This window comes from Cavia porcellus, unplaced genomic scaffold, assembly GCF_034190915.1.
Source record: "Cavia porcellus strain 051 isolate PalLab524CR breed Dunkin Hartley unplaced genomic scaffold, mCavPor4.1 scaffold_16, whole genome shotgun sequence".
Taxonomy (NCBI): domain Eukaryota; kingdom Metazoa; phylum Chordata; class Mammalia; order Rodentia; family Caviidae; genus Cavia; species Cavia porcellus.
Window position 1 is genome coordinate 49,489,016 of NW_026947499.1, and position 17,358 is coordinate 49,506,373.

Here is a 17,358-nt window from a genome sequence, read left to right on the forward strand (position 1 = left end):
GTTGGCATGTCCTACCATCAGAGGAAAACATGCTGAATAATGGAGCCAGCATTGAAGAAAGCAGAACAAGACTGGTTTCTAAAGACACTTTGGAGCCTCTGGATACAGCTATAGCTGGAAGCAGTCACCTGTTTAATTCTTAATAACAAGAGCCAATAAATTCCATTCCCCACTTATTCATTCACTTTAAGGTAGATAGAGATGTGGTCTCTACTACTTGAAACCCATGGAATCTAGATTTATAAAGAAACTCCACCCCTCCTTTAAATATTAAGACAGACACAAAAGGCTATATATGTAAGAAATTTCCAGAAGGGATAAATTCATAGAGGTGGAAAGCAGACTGGTGGTTTCTAGGGCCTGGCAGAGGGGGACCTGGGTAGTGACTTTAATGGGCACCATATCCTTTAGAGTGGTAAAAATGCTTTGGAATTAGACACTGTGATGGTTGCACAACTATGTGAATATACTAAAACCATTCAATTTTACACTGTAAAATTGTGAATTATATTTCAGTTTTAAAAAGCAGAAAAACTTTTCATTATATTCTTGGAGATCCTTTCTGGGAGTGAATGAGAACACTTTTTTTTTAAGTACTGGAGAGTGAATCTAGGGCTTTCATACTAAAGTACACCATCATCACTTTTTTATTTTTAATTTTGAGACAGGGTCTTACCAATTTGCTAACTTTGCCCAGGCAAGAAATCCTTCTTCCCCAGCCTCCTAGATGCTGGGATTTTAGGCATGTGTCACCATGCCAGCTGAATGGAAGCACTTTATTTCCATCACTTCCTTGCCATAAGAACAGAAATTACTGAAGCAAATATGCAGAATTGGAAAAGCTTTATCTCAGGGAAATCCAAAGTTAGTGGAACACCAATGGAGAGAATGCAAATACAACCTGGTATAACAGAAGAAATAGGTATCAGGTTTTGGGTTCCACCTACAGACATGAACTCAGTGTTTAAAGCACGACATGAAGAGCACAAAATTATAGTTCACTGGGGCCTGGGCTCTCTCATTTAATCTGGAAATACTGCAGTATCCATCTCAACACAGAGCTTCTTTGTTTCATTTACCAGATGACCAGGAATCGTATATTAGTTTGGCTGCAACCATGTCTTCCACTGCCATCCCTGGAAAACAGACATTTGGTTCACTTTTTGTCAGAAAAAAATTTGTCTGAAGCAAATCAGGCCCTGTGGCTAGCAGTTCATAGATGCACTGTACACACTGTTAATGCCCCACAGGACACTACGAACTGGTACCTAGAGGTAAGTGTAGGCTTTGGTAGTCTGCAAAGGGCAGATTAAAACATTAAATATGATACTAACCCACTAGTTTAACCCACTAGTTTAGTGGGTCAGCATAATTTCAGTAAAGGCTTAGGCGGGAAATATTTTAAGCTGTCTGGGTTACATGGCCTCTGCCACAGCTACTCAACTTTGCCCTTACACTGGACAAGCAGCCACAGATGACAGGGAAACAAATGACCTTGCCTGTGCTCCAATAAGACATTATTTAGGGACTAGAGGTTGAATTTCATATTATTTTCATGTCTCATGAAGTATTCTTTTGGGTTTTTTTTCCCTAATCATATGAAAATATAAACATCATTTCTAACTCATGGGCTACACAAAAACAGGTTGGTGGGTAGGTTTGGCCCACAGATTTGCTGATGCCTGGCCTAGTTGCAACCTCCTTAGCATTACCCTCTTATCATTTAGGTTGAACACCCCTAATCTGAAAATTTGAAACCCAAAGTACTTTGAAATCTGAAATGTTTTAAGGGTCAGGTTGGCACTGCAATTTTGAAGCATTTCAAACTTTCAAATTAGGAATACTCCGCTTGTAAAAGTCTATGCAAATATTCCAAAATCTGAAACATTTCTGGTCTCAAGAATTTTGGATAAGGGGTATTCACTTTGTAACTTTGGATACTACCTTGATCTTTGCACCCAGAACAGATACATAAAGGTGATAATACGCATCTGTTAGTGAAAGGATATCCCAACAAGCCAATCCTCCCCCCCCAAAAAATTGCTTAAAAACAGAGAGCAGATTTCTGCATGTCTTGCCTCCTTAGGAAAGCTGGCTGATCTCTGACCTGTTATAAACTCTGAAACTTCCAGACATAACTAGATGGGTGGGCAGCACCGAACCAAGTTCTGGATACCTATCTTCCAGTGCATGAAAGACTTAGAAATATTTAACAACCAGTAAGGAAGGGACAGTAACTAATGGCATCAATGCTGTGGACAGACACTCTTAATGCCCTGCACAAAGTTATAGCTTTCATTTCTTGATTATGAAAAAGTACAGAGGGTCTTAAAAGAGGGACAAAAGGCATTCTTGAAGGGCTCAGGGGAACCACTGACCAAGCAGTTTGAGAACATCTGTCTTTTGGCGTAGCAGCTGTTTATTAGGTTGCTCCTATATGTTTCTATTTTCTTAATCTTGTAGATTGGAAGAGCTGAGCTATGGGGAAGACTAGCCCCTGGGAGTTCACCCTTATTGAGTTCCCTCTCCCTCCAGTTCAGATATTTTGGGGTTCTCCATGAAAACCTTCCTCCACGTAGCAAGGGGTGGCATAGGAAGGGAGGAAACGAAGAAATCAAAGTTCAACCTTGTCTGAATCCCTTTCAGATTAGAGATCTGTCATTTTCCTTAAATTCTCATCTTTTAACATCTTTATCCCCTGCTTCCCCATCCACCTCTGAGGGATATCTCCTTCTGAGCTTCATTTATATCTAATGCTAAATCATTCATCACTGACATTTTCTATGTGCAAATCATTTTTCATGCACATTTTACTTAATCCTCACAATTTAAGGCAACAGACAAGTGGCAAAGAAACTGTCCAAGGACACACATCTAGGACATGGCAGAGAAGGTACTCTAAACCAGGACTGCCCAATTCCAGAGTTCAGGGGCTTAATCACAATGCTAAGACATGTAAATCATTGACCAGGATGATAGATTTTACAATCAGCTACAGAGCCTGGTGACTCATTAATTTTTCTAGTTGATTAACCTGCCTTGTGCTTTAGTTGGATTTGGGCCTGAGGATCTTACCCAAAGACTTGAACACTGTGGTCTTCTCACAGTGGGCTGACTTCACTCCATTGATCACTTCTCCCAGCTCAGCGAAGATCTCAGCCTATGAAACAAATGCACACTGAACCAGGTCTGAAGCAAGTCTGAAATGGATAAGCATCAAATTGGATTTTAAAAAGAAGGCCTGCATGATATCAGGAAGATGTTGCCTCCTGAAGTCCTTTTTTGGCTAGCCTCTACCTTTTTAATGCCATGTATGCAGAGATCCAAGTTTATACTTACAGGGCTGGTCTGCCAGGTCCCTGTATCGAGTGATAGAATAGGCATAGTCTCACCCGAACATGCATTTTTAGCAGCTCCCTTCTTGCTTCTATGCCCTGATTACAAAATGGAAAGGTAGTCTAGGAGGCCAGCTACAGTTCTATTGTGCTGGCCATATGGGAATTCTTAAGGCTGCAACAGGCTCTGTCCCATCTCCCAACCCCACTGCTCCTAGCACAGCCTAGTGGCAAAATCCCTCAAGTTTCTCCTTCCAGCTAGAGGGGAGAGGAAAATGCATGCCATTTGCCACAATAACTACATTTTTGGGAGGATGAGATTAAAAGGGGTTTTTCTGGGATGAGATTAACAGAGGCTTAGGAGCTTCTTCCCCACCAGCTGAGATGTCTGAGGTCTGGAGGAAGCTAAACTTCAGGAGAAGACAGTGACACCGTGAGATACAGTTGGGCCAACTAGGCACAGCCCTGATAGGTGAGAAGATGCTCACCCCTGACAACAGCACATCTCCTGATTCTTTGAGAGCAGCCTCTCGGGAATCCACATACAGCACTGCCTGCTTCATGAGCTCGTCATCCAATTCTCGCCAGTCGGGTCTGCTGGCTCCAACCGCTACAAGATAGCAAAACTGAGCCTCAGCCAAGAAAAGTCCCAAGGGATACCAGTAGGGACAAGATATAGGTGAAACACAAGCAAAGAACGCATGGGAGTGATTCGATTAGGAATATCACCTCATTCCCTGAGCAAAGCTCTACCCCATCTGTGAGACTGAAGACCATTAAAAATGATACCATTTTTTCTCTTTCTGTTTCATATCCTAACTCATTCCTAAAAGATTTTCACATCATTTAGCATCATTTATTGGGTACTTACAGTCTGTGAGATGTTTCACATATACTATTTATGATCCTCACGAATATATTACAGTGTCTGATTCAACTCCCAGTTAACAGATACACAAATTGCGGTTCTGAGAAGGAAAGGCACCTGCTAAGGTTATGTGTACAGCATCACTAAATCTATGTCTGAGAAAATGCCCTAGCTTTCATTTAGGTATCTCTGCTGCTTATTGGCAGCAATATTCTTACAAAAACCCTGACACACAGACATCACTTGGAGCATATTTATACCCCAAACTCTTCTGTCTGTTTGTTCTCCAGTCAGTCTCATTCCTCACTCTCAAATGCTTTCCTCCTAACTCATGACAAAAGAGCCCAGTGTCATGGTCACAGAGAAACCCCAGGAAAAGAAAACGCCTCTTCCTAGCCTTGAGCATTCACATCCCCTGCAGAGCCCTGAACCAAAACAATGAACCTATCACATCACAACTTCCTGCCACAAGGACAGATGCTAGCAAAAGCCTGCAGAGCCAGGCAGGTAATGAAAAGGAGCAAGGTCCACAGAGAGACTGGACTGGAAATGGTGGCAATCTCGGTACATGAAACCTCCTCATGGTTTCAGCTAACCAGGGCCATGTGTGAAAACATGTCCACTGTTACCAAATATTCCCATTAGATAGAGAAAGGGAGGGAGACAGAAAGAGACAGAGAAAAACAGAGAGAGAATATGAATCAATTTGCATGTGTTATTTCTTGATTTCTCTGTGGTCCAAACAAAATATTTGTGCTGACTGGATCCTGTTGGGGGCAGCTAGTCTTTGAAAATGACTATAAAGCCAAATCCAAACATAAGACGGAGTCTGTATGCCTTCTTGCATTGCCACCCCTTTCTCCACTTCTTCCTTCTCCTGCTTCCTCCCTCACACTAATTTCCAAAGAAAGTGTTATAAGAATGTCCATCTTGAAGTCTGTTTATGTGGAGAATTCTACACAAAAAGCTGAAGCTTGCAAATAAATCATAAACTGGTGAGGAAAAAAAAAAAAAAACAGTTTCTCAAGCTGCCCCTCATTGCATTTCTCTCCCCACACAGCCACTGCCTAGGAGCAGTCTTGTTTTCAAAGGGTTGTGTGAGGCCACTCAGGCATATGGAGGTGGGCCAGGCAGCAAAGGAAGGGCCTGGCTCAGCTTGGACTCTGGCTTCCTTCAGTGTTGTTAGAGAGTGAGGGTCAAGGCTGGGTAGGGTAGGGTAACGGGATGAAGTGTGAGGGAGGTTGGACTCTGCCTGCCTCTTGGCTGAGTGTAAACTAAATATAATCTGGGGTGGGGTTTTGTGTGTGTGTGTGTGTGTGTGTGTGTGTGTGTTTTCCTGTCATCTGTGTCTGTGACATGCATTTCTTAAGTATATTTGAGGCCTCTGAGGACACATAAAGCAATTTTGTCCTTAGACTAGGGAAGTAGAAGATTTACGATTCAAAATCAAGTCCAAAGGGAGAGATCCAAAGTATGTGATAGGATCCAATGTGAGGGATTCTTTCTTGCTGGCTTTGAGGATGGAGACGGCACAGGACAGGGAATGTGAAAGGTCCCTAGAAACTGAGGGTTGCCCTGAAAAAGTGGGGTCTGTCCTACAATGTAGAGAACTGAACCACACCCTTGTGAGCCTGGAAGAGGCTCCTGAACACCATGTGAGATTACAGTCTAAACAGCACCTGGTTCATCCTTGTGAGACTGCAAGCAGAAGCCCCATTTAACCCATGTCAGACTTGCAGCACACCAACTGTGAGATGATGATGTCTTCTTTTAAGGTGGAAAAAGAAATCACTTCAGTTTTGCTGGATTCAGCTGTATCCCCAGGAACCCCCTTCACTAAGAACTGATTCCTCCTGATTGCCCAAGTCCTTCCAGAAGTAGATTTATTGTCCAAAAAAACAAGCCCTGACCCACCCTCTTAGCTATATCATAACCAGTCTCACACAGGCTAAGACCTCCAATTTACTTTGGCTCATTCCTCAAACATGCCATGTTCATTTCATCCTCAAGGCCTTTGCATTTGTTGTTCTGTCTGCCTGGAATGCCTGTGCTGTATCTCTTGGCTTGGCTGGCTCTTTCTTCACAGGCTTATCTTCAGCAGGAACTCTTACTGTGTTTATGCATTTGTTGTCTTATCTCCCCTCATCAGAATGTAACCACCAGGAAAACAGTGGCCTGGAGAGCTCATGTGGGCAAACCCAGCATGAACAAATCCTGGCCCATGGTTGAGACTCAATAAAAAGATGCATAATCACTTGGCGTGGTTCCTGCTTGCTTACCTACCTGCCCATGTGCCCAGAACTCTTAGTTCTGGGTCCATACCATGTGCTTCTAACTAAATTATCAAATCCTCTAGTCTTTGCGTGCTCTGTTCACCAAAAGCAATTTCTTTTTTCTAGTCTCATTATTGGAAAATAATACCAAGTAATGTTCAACAGCTTGGGTTCTGAGGACAGACTGCCTTTGCTCTAATCCTAGCTCTTTTTCTTCCTTTGGCCTTGGGGAAGCTATTTAATCTGTCCATGCCTTCGTTTACCCATCTATAAAATGGGGATCACAATAAGTAAGGTTCCTATATCACAGCGTCCTTATAAAGATTATATGACACAGTGTACATTGGGAATGTAGAACAGTACCTGTAATAGAAGTATCAATTCTTTTTGCAAGCCCCTGAGGCCATTAGGAAACCTAAGACCAAGGTATACTCATGTTTAAATTGCCTCATCCTAGCACAAATATTCAAAAGAATGCACATATTACATTCAGTGTCTTTTGCATTGTAATTTTTTGGGAAAAGTTTTGTAGTTCTAAGTGTTAAAACAAATGACTCACTAGACCTCTGGGATCTAAACTTCACCACAACTAAGAATGAAGCTGTGATTGGCCATTTGTCATGACAGTACACTTTACAGAACATTGGTTACTGAAATATTTATCAGTTTCAGATTTGTAATTCCCTGGTCATATTTTGGGATACAGTTTTTCAAAGATCACACAATCCAAGGCTCTTATAAAGCTTGCATAATGAGGAAATAATGCATAATGAGGAAACCAGCTCTGCAGACATAGGCCTTATATCTGTTGAGTCTAGGGAGGAGTCTGACCACCACTCACCTCTGGCTCATGAAGACTCTCTACTTACCATTGATGTGGGCCCCTGGCTTCACCCATTCACCAAATAAAATGGGCTCTGTTGCCATGGTGACTGTGATAATCACATCAGCGCCCGTCACAGCCTCTTGCACTGACGAACAGACCCGTACCTTTCCTTGTACTGTATTTGCAAACTTCTCTGCATTTTCTTTGGTGTGGTTCCATATTCTCACCTTCAATGGGGACAGCAAGCAGGACACTCATGCCATGTAACATAAAAGCTACACTGAACTCAAGGGTACCAAAGGAAAGCTGAACCACTCTGGTGTAGGGCCTTTGGTTATCTACATCACTCTCTACAGAGAACTTGATCCAGGACCCAGTATTAACCTGAGCAGAAACTGGCCAGGTAATTAAAAATGGTATTTTCTTCAAATTTCCCCTTTAAAGAACGAGGGGATTTTTTTTATTTTTAGTTCTAAGCCAGGACACATAGCCTCAGTGGCTTAATAGGCACTATACAATTGAATGATTAGTAGAGCAAGATCTGCAGCCAGGCAGACTTGGAATCAATCCTTGCTTTGTCATTTATTGTTCCTGAAATGACTTCACCTCATTCAGCCTTAAGTTTCAGGTCTGCAAAATGGAAAGACAACCCAGTAATGTCAGTATTGAATTCACACCTCTTTAGATTCTGTGAAGGCGTCATAGGACTGGGGACACAGCTCAGTGTGTCCCTAATATTTGCCTAGCATGCACAATGCCCTATGTTCAATCCCCAGCACCACAGGAAAAAGAGTCACTGTGATAACGGGTACAAGGATCATAAGATTATTTACGGCAGCAGTTTGCATGGAAAGGAGTTGCGATCTACAGTTGGGAAGATAGTTGATCTCTGAAGGGTATGTAAGGATTCAAGATCAAAAGCATTTGAAGGTGAATGATATAGTGGTTGAAAAGGTCAAGAGTGTAGCTACAGTTAGAATCATGGAAGACACTGGTGAGGGTTGTCATCTGTGTCACCAGGACCTGGGGACTTAATAGCTTGTTAACAGGTTTCAGTGTTTGGATCATTTTTAAATGGCAAATAAGGTTTAAAGAACGTCTTATAAGAAAATATAAAAATATAGAAAGCTCAACAACTAAGGTAAAACTGATACATTATGCCTAGATGTAAGAGACTGGCTAACCATGTGACATTTCTTGATAAAAGAAAAACGAGGCAAATTTTATATAAAAATTAGATAATCTGGAAAAGTGATGTTAGAACATGTAAAGAAAAATTGAGATATACATTCGTGCATATCTACTGTGATCAAATCTATGTTATAAAAAGCTGATGAGAGGAGCCTAGAAAACATTAGCCGCTTGTCTTTGAAAATAGATACAAGGGTGTTTTATTTTCTTCTTTGTAGTTTATATTTCCCAAAGCAGAAATATTATTTTATCAGAAAAATAATCTGTTCCACTGCTCATATACATACAGAAAATAAAATAATAATAACATCAAATATTCTGAGTAGGAAGCATGAGCTATGACAGGGGGAAGGTGGGCCAATCTACAGATTGCAAAAGGAGGGTGGCTATAGCCTCTTGCGGGTGAGGCCTCATCCCTAGTTTCTGGATGCATGGCCCTGAATACTTAAAACCTCCCAGATTCTCTGAAGAGAAGCACAGAGGAGGGCTGAAAAGACAACTCATATATGGTAGCTAAAATAGTATCCTTTAACTAAGGAGCAGAATTGCTGTGTCCTTAGGTTTAAGACCTGTGAACTAAGAAACTGAAAAGAGGTGACCAGACTTCCAACGCTTCACTTCCATCACCTCCAGTGGGGCTGGTAGGAAACTCATTAAGGTACAGAACCATCTAGGTGGATTCTTTACCAAATTATTTCAGAACAACCCATGTTGCAATGAAGGAGAGTACAGACAGAGGACACTGGTCATGTCTTCCCCTTATCTACCCTGAAACCCCGGATCCCAACTTACCTCCTTAAAGGGGAACTGCTCTGTGAAGATCTCATAGTGGCTGTAGGCCTGGACACCAGCCCCAAGGATGCACAGCACATCACTGCCAGGAGGTTTCAAAAACTATTTGAGAGAAATGAGGAAGAAAAGGTCAAAGGAGACCCTGGTTACCAGGTGAAAACAAATACTGTACAGTTTAAATATCAGGTGGCTTCTACCATTTCTTCAACTCCTTCAAGAGCTTGTGGGCAACTGAGACTGTGTGTCTCAGTTTCCCCTCCATTGACTGGGGAGCAAACGAAAATGCCTTCACTGAACACCTGATATATGCCAGTGCTTTACCCCCTTGATCTCATTTCCTCTGGACAAGGACCCTATGAGCTGGAGATTCCTATTGTTGTTCTCTTTTTACAGATAAGGAGATTGAATTCCAGAGAGGTTACATAATTTCTGAGTTCAACAACTTCACTGCAGTACTAAATGCCCTAGTAGAGCTCCAAAATCACATTCTATAACCTACTCCTGTGTTCTTCTCACCATGCTACATCACCTCAGGTGTCTACTGAGCAACTCCTACTTTTCAGAGCCCTGACCTGCTTCTAAGAGCTCCCTGGAATCCTTGAACTATTGTAATATTTTCTGGGTCTAGTCTCTTCTGGTTCTTTTACTTCCTTTAAAGATAAATATACCTGGCTTTTGTGACACCTCCTAATGGTATATATGTACCCATTGGAGAGTAGGATGTTGTGATTAACTTCTACCAAGTGTTACCTCTCCAATGAAGTCTTTTGGGCCTCCCCAGTAGAACTCACCACTCTCTAGCACTTGCTTATAGCTTTATTTTCTCATTTGGGTCTTTAAGTCACTGAGAACCAAAGTAGTCTTATTTGCGAAGAAACAGCACATGGCTATTATGAGCCCCACAAAGTAGGACAAGATTTCTCAATCTTGGAGAATCTGAAATTTGAGCCGGCTCATTCTTTGTTAGGGAGGGAGGCTGTTCTGTTCACTAGAGAATACTTTACAGCATCCACAATCTCTGTCCATTTGATAACTGTAGCAGTTGTGACAATCAAAAATGTCTCCAAACACTATTAAATGTTTCTGGGAATAGGTGGCAAAATCACTCTTAGCTGGGAACAATGAATATAGAGAAAGACATCCCTTGCCTCTCAGAGCATGTGTATTAAATAACTTGCCTTTTCTCTACTTCATTTAGCAAAATTTTAGCTCCTTATATGGCCTTGCTTCGCTTTGCTTTTTCAGTTTTAGAAATTGAACTTAGGACTTTTACACTGAGCTACATTCCCTGCCATTTTTTATTTTTAGACAGATTCTCACCATGTTCCTAAGTAACCCAGTCTGTACTTGCACCTGCAATCTTCCTGCTTCAGCCTCCCAGGGTGCTGCTTGGCATTAACTATTAATCACTAGCCAAACAAATAACAATAGCAAAAAAGTCTAAGGGAATATTCATCTCTCCTTAGCTGCAGGAGAGATATCATTCATTACCATAAAATACAGTTCAAAGACTCTCACTTTGAAAGTTTTCTAAATGACATCCACAAGCAATCTTACACTCTTTTCCATTGAAGTGAACTGAGTGATTTTTCTTTAACCATTCCGTTTTTTTAATGTTCTTATTTAATATGTCTATTCTTGGAAGTGCATGTGAGCTTAAGAAATGAGTAGTGTCTGTAAAAGTAACTTTCGACTTCTGAACTGAATCTGTATTTTTGATTGGTTGCCTTATTTTATAATTTGCTTCCTTGATAATAGTGCTTTGATTGACATTTCTCATCTTAAATGGTATAAACATTTGCAATATTTATTAAAAGACAATAGACATAATAGTCCGTCATTCTTTTTGCATAAGCATGCAGTTAATTAAGAACAAGAATAGAAACTGCTAGGTTTTTCATTTAAAGAAAGAGATTGAAAGTCTGTTTCATTTGTATTCACTTATTGACCTGGCCCTCTCAAGTATGCAGGCCACTCTCATGTCAGACCCCCTTGGACTTCCTGTGTTCTAGCCCCAAGCATATGTGTTTTCTTCAACCCCTGGGTCTCTGCATATGTTCTTTCTGCTACGTGGAATGATTTCCTTGTCTTTATCATGAGAAATTCCTATCACTCATTAAATTTCAAATATCTATCACACAGAAAAAGCCCTCTGAATCCAACAAACTAGATTTGGATCCTGTGTTCTACACTCTCATAGCACTTATCAATGGTGTAATTCACACCAACTAAACATCTCTTCTGGAAGCAGACTCTTACTGATTTAACCAAACGCAGGGTTATTGAAAATTGCGGTCTACAACAGCGTGATTCCCAAACCTGACTGATTGCCAGAAGAAAAAGGAAAAAAAAGTAATTTTTCTGCTTTCTACCACTTAGCAATTTTGATTTAATGATCCTGGGAATCTTATTTAAAACAGTTTCCAGGTGATGTTGCTAAATAGCTTCATTGGGCACTATAGATCTGAGATTTCTTAGAAGACCATGTAGCCTCAAATGAACCCTGAGGTACTGGGGTACACAAGGGATAATCACAAAATACAATGAATATTTAAATAAATACATTTTATTACAGTAAGATTAATTGCTATTAATTGCCCTCAAAATACTCCCTCTCACTTTGAACACATTTATCTCATTATTTGTGTCACTTCCTGAAGCAGTTCTGAAAAATCTATTTTCATGCCTTTGCTGGGTGTGATAAAAAATACAGTGAATGCTGTTTGGGTGTCCTTATCCACCTTATTCAACAGTAGTCTAACACCGTACAATTTCTATTTCTTCCCCAAAGTCAGAATGACCAGGAAAGGTAAGTGCTTTGAGTCAATTCAAACATCGAAGCAACTATAACAATGCAACTAATGACATAAAAGAGAACTTCCAGGACTGCTTCAAAAAGTGGTGTGAATAATGGAATGTGTTTGAAGCAAGAGGTATTTGAGGTAAATTAATGGCAAAGTATCCTTTATTGTAATAATTTTTAAAATTTTTTAAAACATTAAACAGATACTTTATTTTTTGATCCTTTAGGAAACCCTCCTCTCCATTTCATTCTGTGTAAAATGAGTCCAATAATACTTGCTCTGCCTTCCTCACAGAAACTCAAAGCCCAGGGAATGAGCTGGAAATTATTTTGAAAACAAAAAGTTCTTTACAAGTGTAAGGTAATACAAGAACTGTTTTGCTTCTAAATCACTAGCAGACACATCTCAAGGAGGCTTTTGATTATTTCAATCTGAATTGGCTCCAGATAGAGTTAAAAACAAGTTCATCAAGCTACATACCATAATTTACTCCTTTCATTTGTAATTATCGGATTAATCCTTCCTTATCCTTCCCTCCACATCATAAATTTACAAAACCTTAACATACAATCTGCACACCTGATCTTGGCTGCTCCAACCCTACACAGTAATACCACACTTCCTATATGCTTAGGAAAACCAACATTCCAAGATCTTGTCTTCCATTCAGTGGGAAAGATTCCAGACTCCAGCTATTCCCATGGACACACATTTTCTGTGCTTAACTCTAACATTAATAAATTTGGGGATTTTTGCATGATGCCTCAACTTGCTTGATAACATCATCACTCCATCACATGGTGTTCTTTTTGTTTTTTTTTTTTTTTGTCTTTTTCGTTTTTACTGGTACCAGGGATCGAACTCATGACTGCCTGCTTGCAAGGCAGGCACTTATGCCACTGAGCTAAATCCCCAGCCCCCCACATGGTGTTCTGACTAGAGAGTCCTCCACATTTTCATATGGCTCACATGACACTTTTAGTACCTACTCAAAAGTCACCTTCTCGGCAAGGTCTTTTACTGGATAATTTAAAATGTCACTAATACTCCTCCCTAATACTCTTGATCCTGCATCATTTTCATCTTTCTAACCATTGAAGTTTGGAGGTTGTTGGTTTTATTATTAATGAAATATTAGCTATGCGATAATTATTAACACTGTTATTACTACGTAACACATTATTAAACACAAAAGACTTTTGTTGTTTATGTTTTAAGCAAATCATATTCTGTGTTTCATGTTTTAATTTTATTGTGGGTATCACTTATGTGCACTACTCTGTTTTGTTCACTGCTGGATTCTCAAGCTAGAGCACCTGACACTTGGTAGGTACTCAGTCAACACTGGTTGAACAAATACAAATATGGCATGGGTCTCTTCTGCTCTCCCTCCTGTGCAGTGCTGGCTCTGGCTCACCAGGCAAGTATACTGAAGGTAAGTCCTCCACCTGCAGGACTAATGTAGTAGAGTGGGGATGTAGTATTTAGAGTTGAAGAAACCACGTTACAAATTTATGCTTTATCATTTCTTAGCTGTCTTATCCTGAGCAATTCAATAACCACTCTGAGCCAAATGAAGTCAACCATATCTACTCTGTAAAGCTGAAGGAAGGGTTGAGATTTATGCACGTGAGGTTTTTGGAATCTATCCATGCACATTAAATGGTAGCTTACTATTTCATTAATCTCCATGCTCACTTGTCTCATACTTGGCATGTGGAGTTCTAGCTATGTCCAAAGGACGACTAGAATATGTTCCTTGTTCTCTTAGTCCCTCAAGATTGAGAATCCCAACCCCACACACTGACCTGCTTCAATTCCATAGCCTGCCAATAATCTTACCTTGGTGGCAATGGCAGATACCGCAGCTGTTCTTTTGGCAGTTATGACATTTCCATCCATGACCTTGGAGGAAGGAGAGACAGTGAACACATGTCACTTCTATCTATTACTTACATTCTATTTTTTTAACTTTTTTTTTTATTGGTACCAGGGATCGAACTCACGACCACCTGCCTAGCAGGCGCTTATGCTGCTGAGCTAAATCCCCAGCCCCCTATTACTTACATTCTAAAGCAATTCTAAAACAGTAGCCCTAGAATGTATTGTATCTTACAGAAAGCGTGCCTTGGTGGAGACTTAGGACCAGGCCCTTCACTTACAAGATATGCAACTTTAAACAAACTGTTTAACCTCTGAACACAGGCTTCTTCATCTGTAAAATTACAGATAAGTCCAACCACTCGTAGGGTTAAATGAGATTAAATGCGCTGGTATACGGGAAAATATCTAGCACAGAGTCAGTTCTTAAGAATTGCCTATTTTGTTTGCTTGTCCTGAAATTCTCAAAAGACCAAATTAAGGAAGTACTTGAGGAATATGATTGTCATTTCACATGTGAACAAGGACCTGGAACTCCATCCTAGTGATTCTCAACTCATGTAGCACATGTGAGGAGCTTTGTAATGATACTATTCCTATATACTGCCTTCAGATTTACTAAATCTGAATCATGGGCTAGACATGTAGCTCAGTGGCAGAGCGCATGCCTAGCATTCATGAACCCTACCTCCAAACCCTAGTGCCACACAAACACAAAACCAAAAAACAATTACTGAGTCTCTAGGGGCAGGGCCCAGACATCCTTGTTTTTAAAAGCTCCTCGGGTGATTCTGATGCACAGCAAGAGCTGAGAATTATGCCTAGTTAATAATAACAACCATCCTTTGCACTGAACTCCACTTTAAAAGGTATTATCCTCAGCCAACCCTCAAAAAAGTAGGCACTGGTATTCCCATTTTACAATGAAGAGTTACTAGAAGGTGAAGTAAGGATCTCAGTTCCTGTGATAATTCTTCAAAGGCCCACTCCCACTGTCCTGGGGAATTTCTGTGGTAAATAGCAGAGATACCATCACCACCGGATGAGTATAGGTTTGCAAGAGTAAAATACTCTTCCCAGAAGAATGATAAACAGTCAGATTTCATGGGAAAACAGAAATGCAGGGGAGAAGGAAATTCTAAGAACTGACTTGGAGGACACTAGCTTAAAAGCCAGTCACCTAGACTTAGGAGTGGTTGTTGAGTCTTTAACTAGCAGTGGGACCACCTGCAATGTATTTCTACTAATCTGAGCCTAGGGACCACAAATAAAAAGTTGGGGAAGAAAGAGGGAACAAAAAAATCCTATGGAGGAATTAGTCAAAATTGAATGTGATCAATATCCTCCCTAGCAGATGATAAACCTGCAATAAGTGAGAGTTTAAAAAAAGCAGTTGAACATAATCTTAAGATAGGACACAGACTTAGCCTGGGGAGGTTTGATGTCCAGTCGTGATACTTATTAGCTACAATGATCTGGATAAGTTGGGCACAGTTGGCCTATGACTCAGCTTCCTCATCTGTAACGTAGGAGTGAGACTATACCTACCTTGTAGGTAGTTATGTATTAAGAGGGATAATATATGTTAAATGTTTGGAATAGTGTGGGACACATTAAAAAAAACAATACTATAAGTCACTGCTACTTTTTGATACTATGGATTAGATGTTGAAATGGGTCACTATATCCTTCAGAAAAGATCTCACAGATTAGGTAACACCCTTTCCATGTTGACAAGGATTCAGGAAATGTTCCTCAACTTCTGGTTTAGTTCAAGTCATGTGTTTAGGGTATCTGAGCAGGTGATGAGAACATATACAAAAATGACGGGATTATTTCCACATAGTCACACATTTGAAGGAGCAGGAGGCTCAGGTATGTCCTTAGGCAACCCTAGAAACAGACGTACTGCCACAGATAAATCTTCACTGCCCATAGTATCCAGCCACTGTCACATTCAAATCCCCTCCTCACACATGCACACACTCATGGAGAACTAACATCTGAGCCTAGCTCTCCACCCCAGGATAAGGAGTTTCTCACCGCCAGCAGGGAGCCATTGCTGGGCTCAAAGAGTAACACAATGGCCTGGTGGGAGGGGACAGCCGAGCTGGTGTTGTGGCCCTCATAGAAGGTGACCAGCTTGGTGGTCAGGGCATCCTCCGCTGCACTGTAGACAGGCATGACGCCCAGGAAGCTACAAGAGAGAGGAGGCAGATTCAACCCCTTTCCTTCAAGGCTGGGGTGACCTATGAAGTTCTCATATTCTTTTCTGTGTTCTTCATCACACCCACACTGACCCTCTCTTGTCCCCCCCAGTTCCTCGGACCTTCCCTTAGGCAGAAAGTACAGTGTGCTCAAAAGCCTGGCTCCGGGGCAGAAAACCACTCAGCTCTGCCATTTGTTAGCTGTGTGAGCTTGGCGAAATCGTTTAACCTCTCTGAGTCTCAGTTTTCCACCAGTACAATGGTGGCATCAGCACCTACCTTGCCAAAGAGAGTGTGGTGAATTAAATCAAGTAACACCTGTAAAGTACCGCTTAGCATAGCGGATAGATAGTACAGTACTGCAAGTGGCAGCGGTCATGAGCAATGATTAAACAAGTCCTCCTCCCTTCTCCCACGCTTCCCTTTGCGTTCCTCCAGGTCCATCTTTCCAGTTTCTCCTGCCCAAGACCTCCGCCTTTCTCACTCACCCCCTGTGCTTGGACACCGGCACCACGGTGCGCACGGGCTGCACGACGCCTCCATCCAGGCCGCTGGAGAAGTTGGCCAGAGCCGCCTCCAGAGGCGGGATGAGGAGGCTGGAGCTGCGCAGGTGGTCCTGCACCTCGGCCGCGCTCAGGAACGCAGGCGCCCGGCTCATCTTGCAGACTGCCTTCCAACCTCAGCCTGGCACCGCTCTCCACCTTCCTCCCGCGGCGCTGTATTTGAGCCGCCTGCTACAGCCGACCAGCCTCCCGGGGAGGAGCAACCTCAAACCTACCTCCGCCCACTCCGCCCCCTAAGGGTGGGCGGGACACGTCCACCCCACCCGTCGGAATCGGGTTGGCAGGCTGGGAAGCCGAATGCTTGGGTCTACTTTTCAGCTCATGTAATGAGCTGTGGCCACGTCTTTTAGCAAGACGCGTTAGCAGAGGGCTTTGGTGCCCCACCTGTCCCCTCCCCCGCAATTCCATTAGGGACTGCTGTCTTGGGAAAGAACACAAGAGACGGGGAACATCATGGCAGGGTTCTTTAAATTATTACCTGCTGTCAGACGATCTTAGATAAAAAGACTGAGGGTTATTAAATAGTTTCCTTTCACTTCCGTCCCCATCTGGAGTCTGTAATCCCAATCTCCCTCTCTCCTCCTGGGTGTTAAGTGCACAGTTGTTTCTCAGGCTAAT

At 41.7% G+C, this 17,358-nt stretch overlaps 1 protein-coding gene across 1 annotated transcript; it reads right to left on the minus strand.

The window, feature by feature from the left end:
• Positions 1-826: 826 nt before the first annotated feature.
• On the minus strand, positions 827-17,011 carry Crym (crystallin mu). The gene is made up of 8 exons (XM_003477803.5): positions 16,666-17,011; positions 16,014-16,167; positions 13,932-13,994; positions 9,286-9,387; positions 7,346-7,529; positions 3,824-3,945; positions 3,076-3,160; positions 827-1,136 (listed from the first exon to the last, which is right to left on the minus strand). Exons 1-8 carry the CDS (start codon positions 16,833-16,835, stop codon positions 1,072-1,074), a joined length of 945 nt encoding a protein of 314 aa, XP_003477851.2. The 5' UTR covers positions 16,836-17,011; the 3' UTR covers positions 827-1,071.
• Between the last annotated feature and the right edge of the window lie 347 nt (positions 17,012-17,358).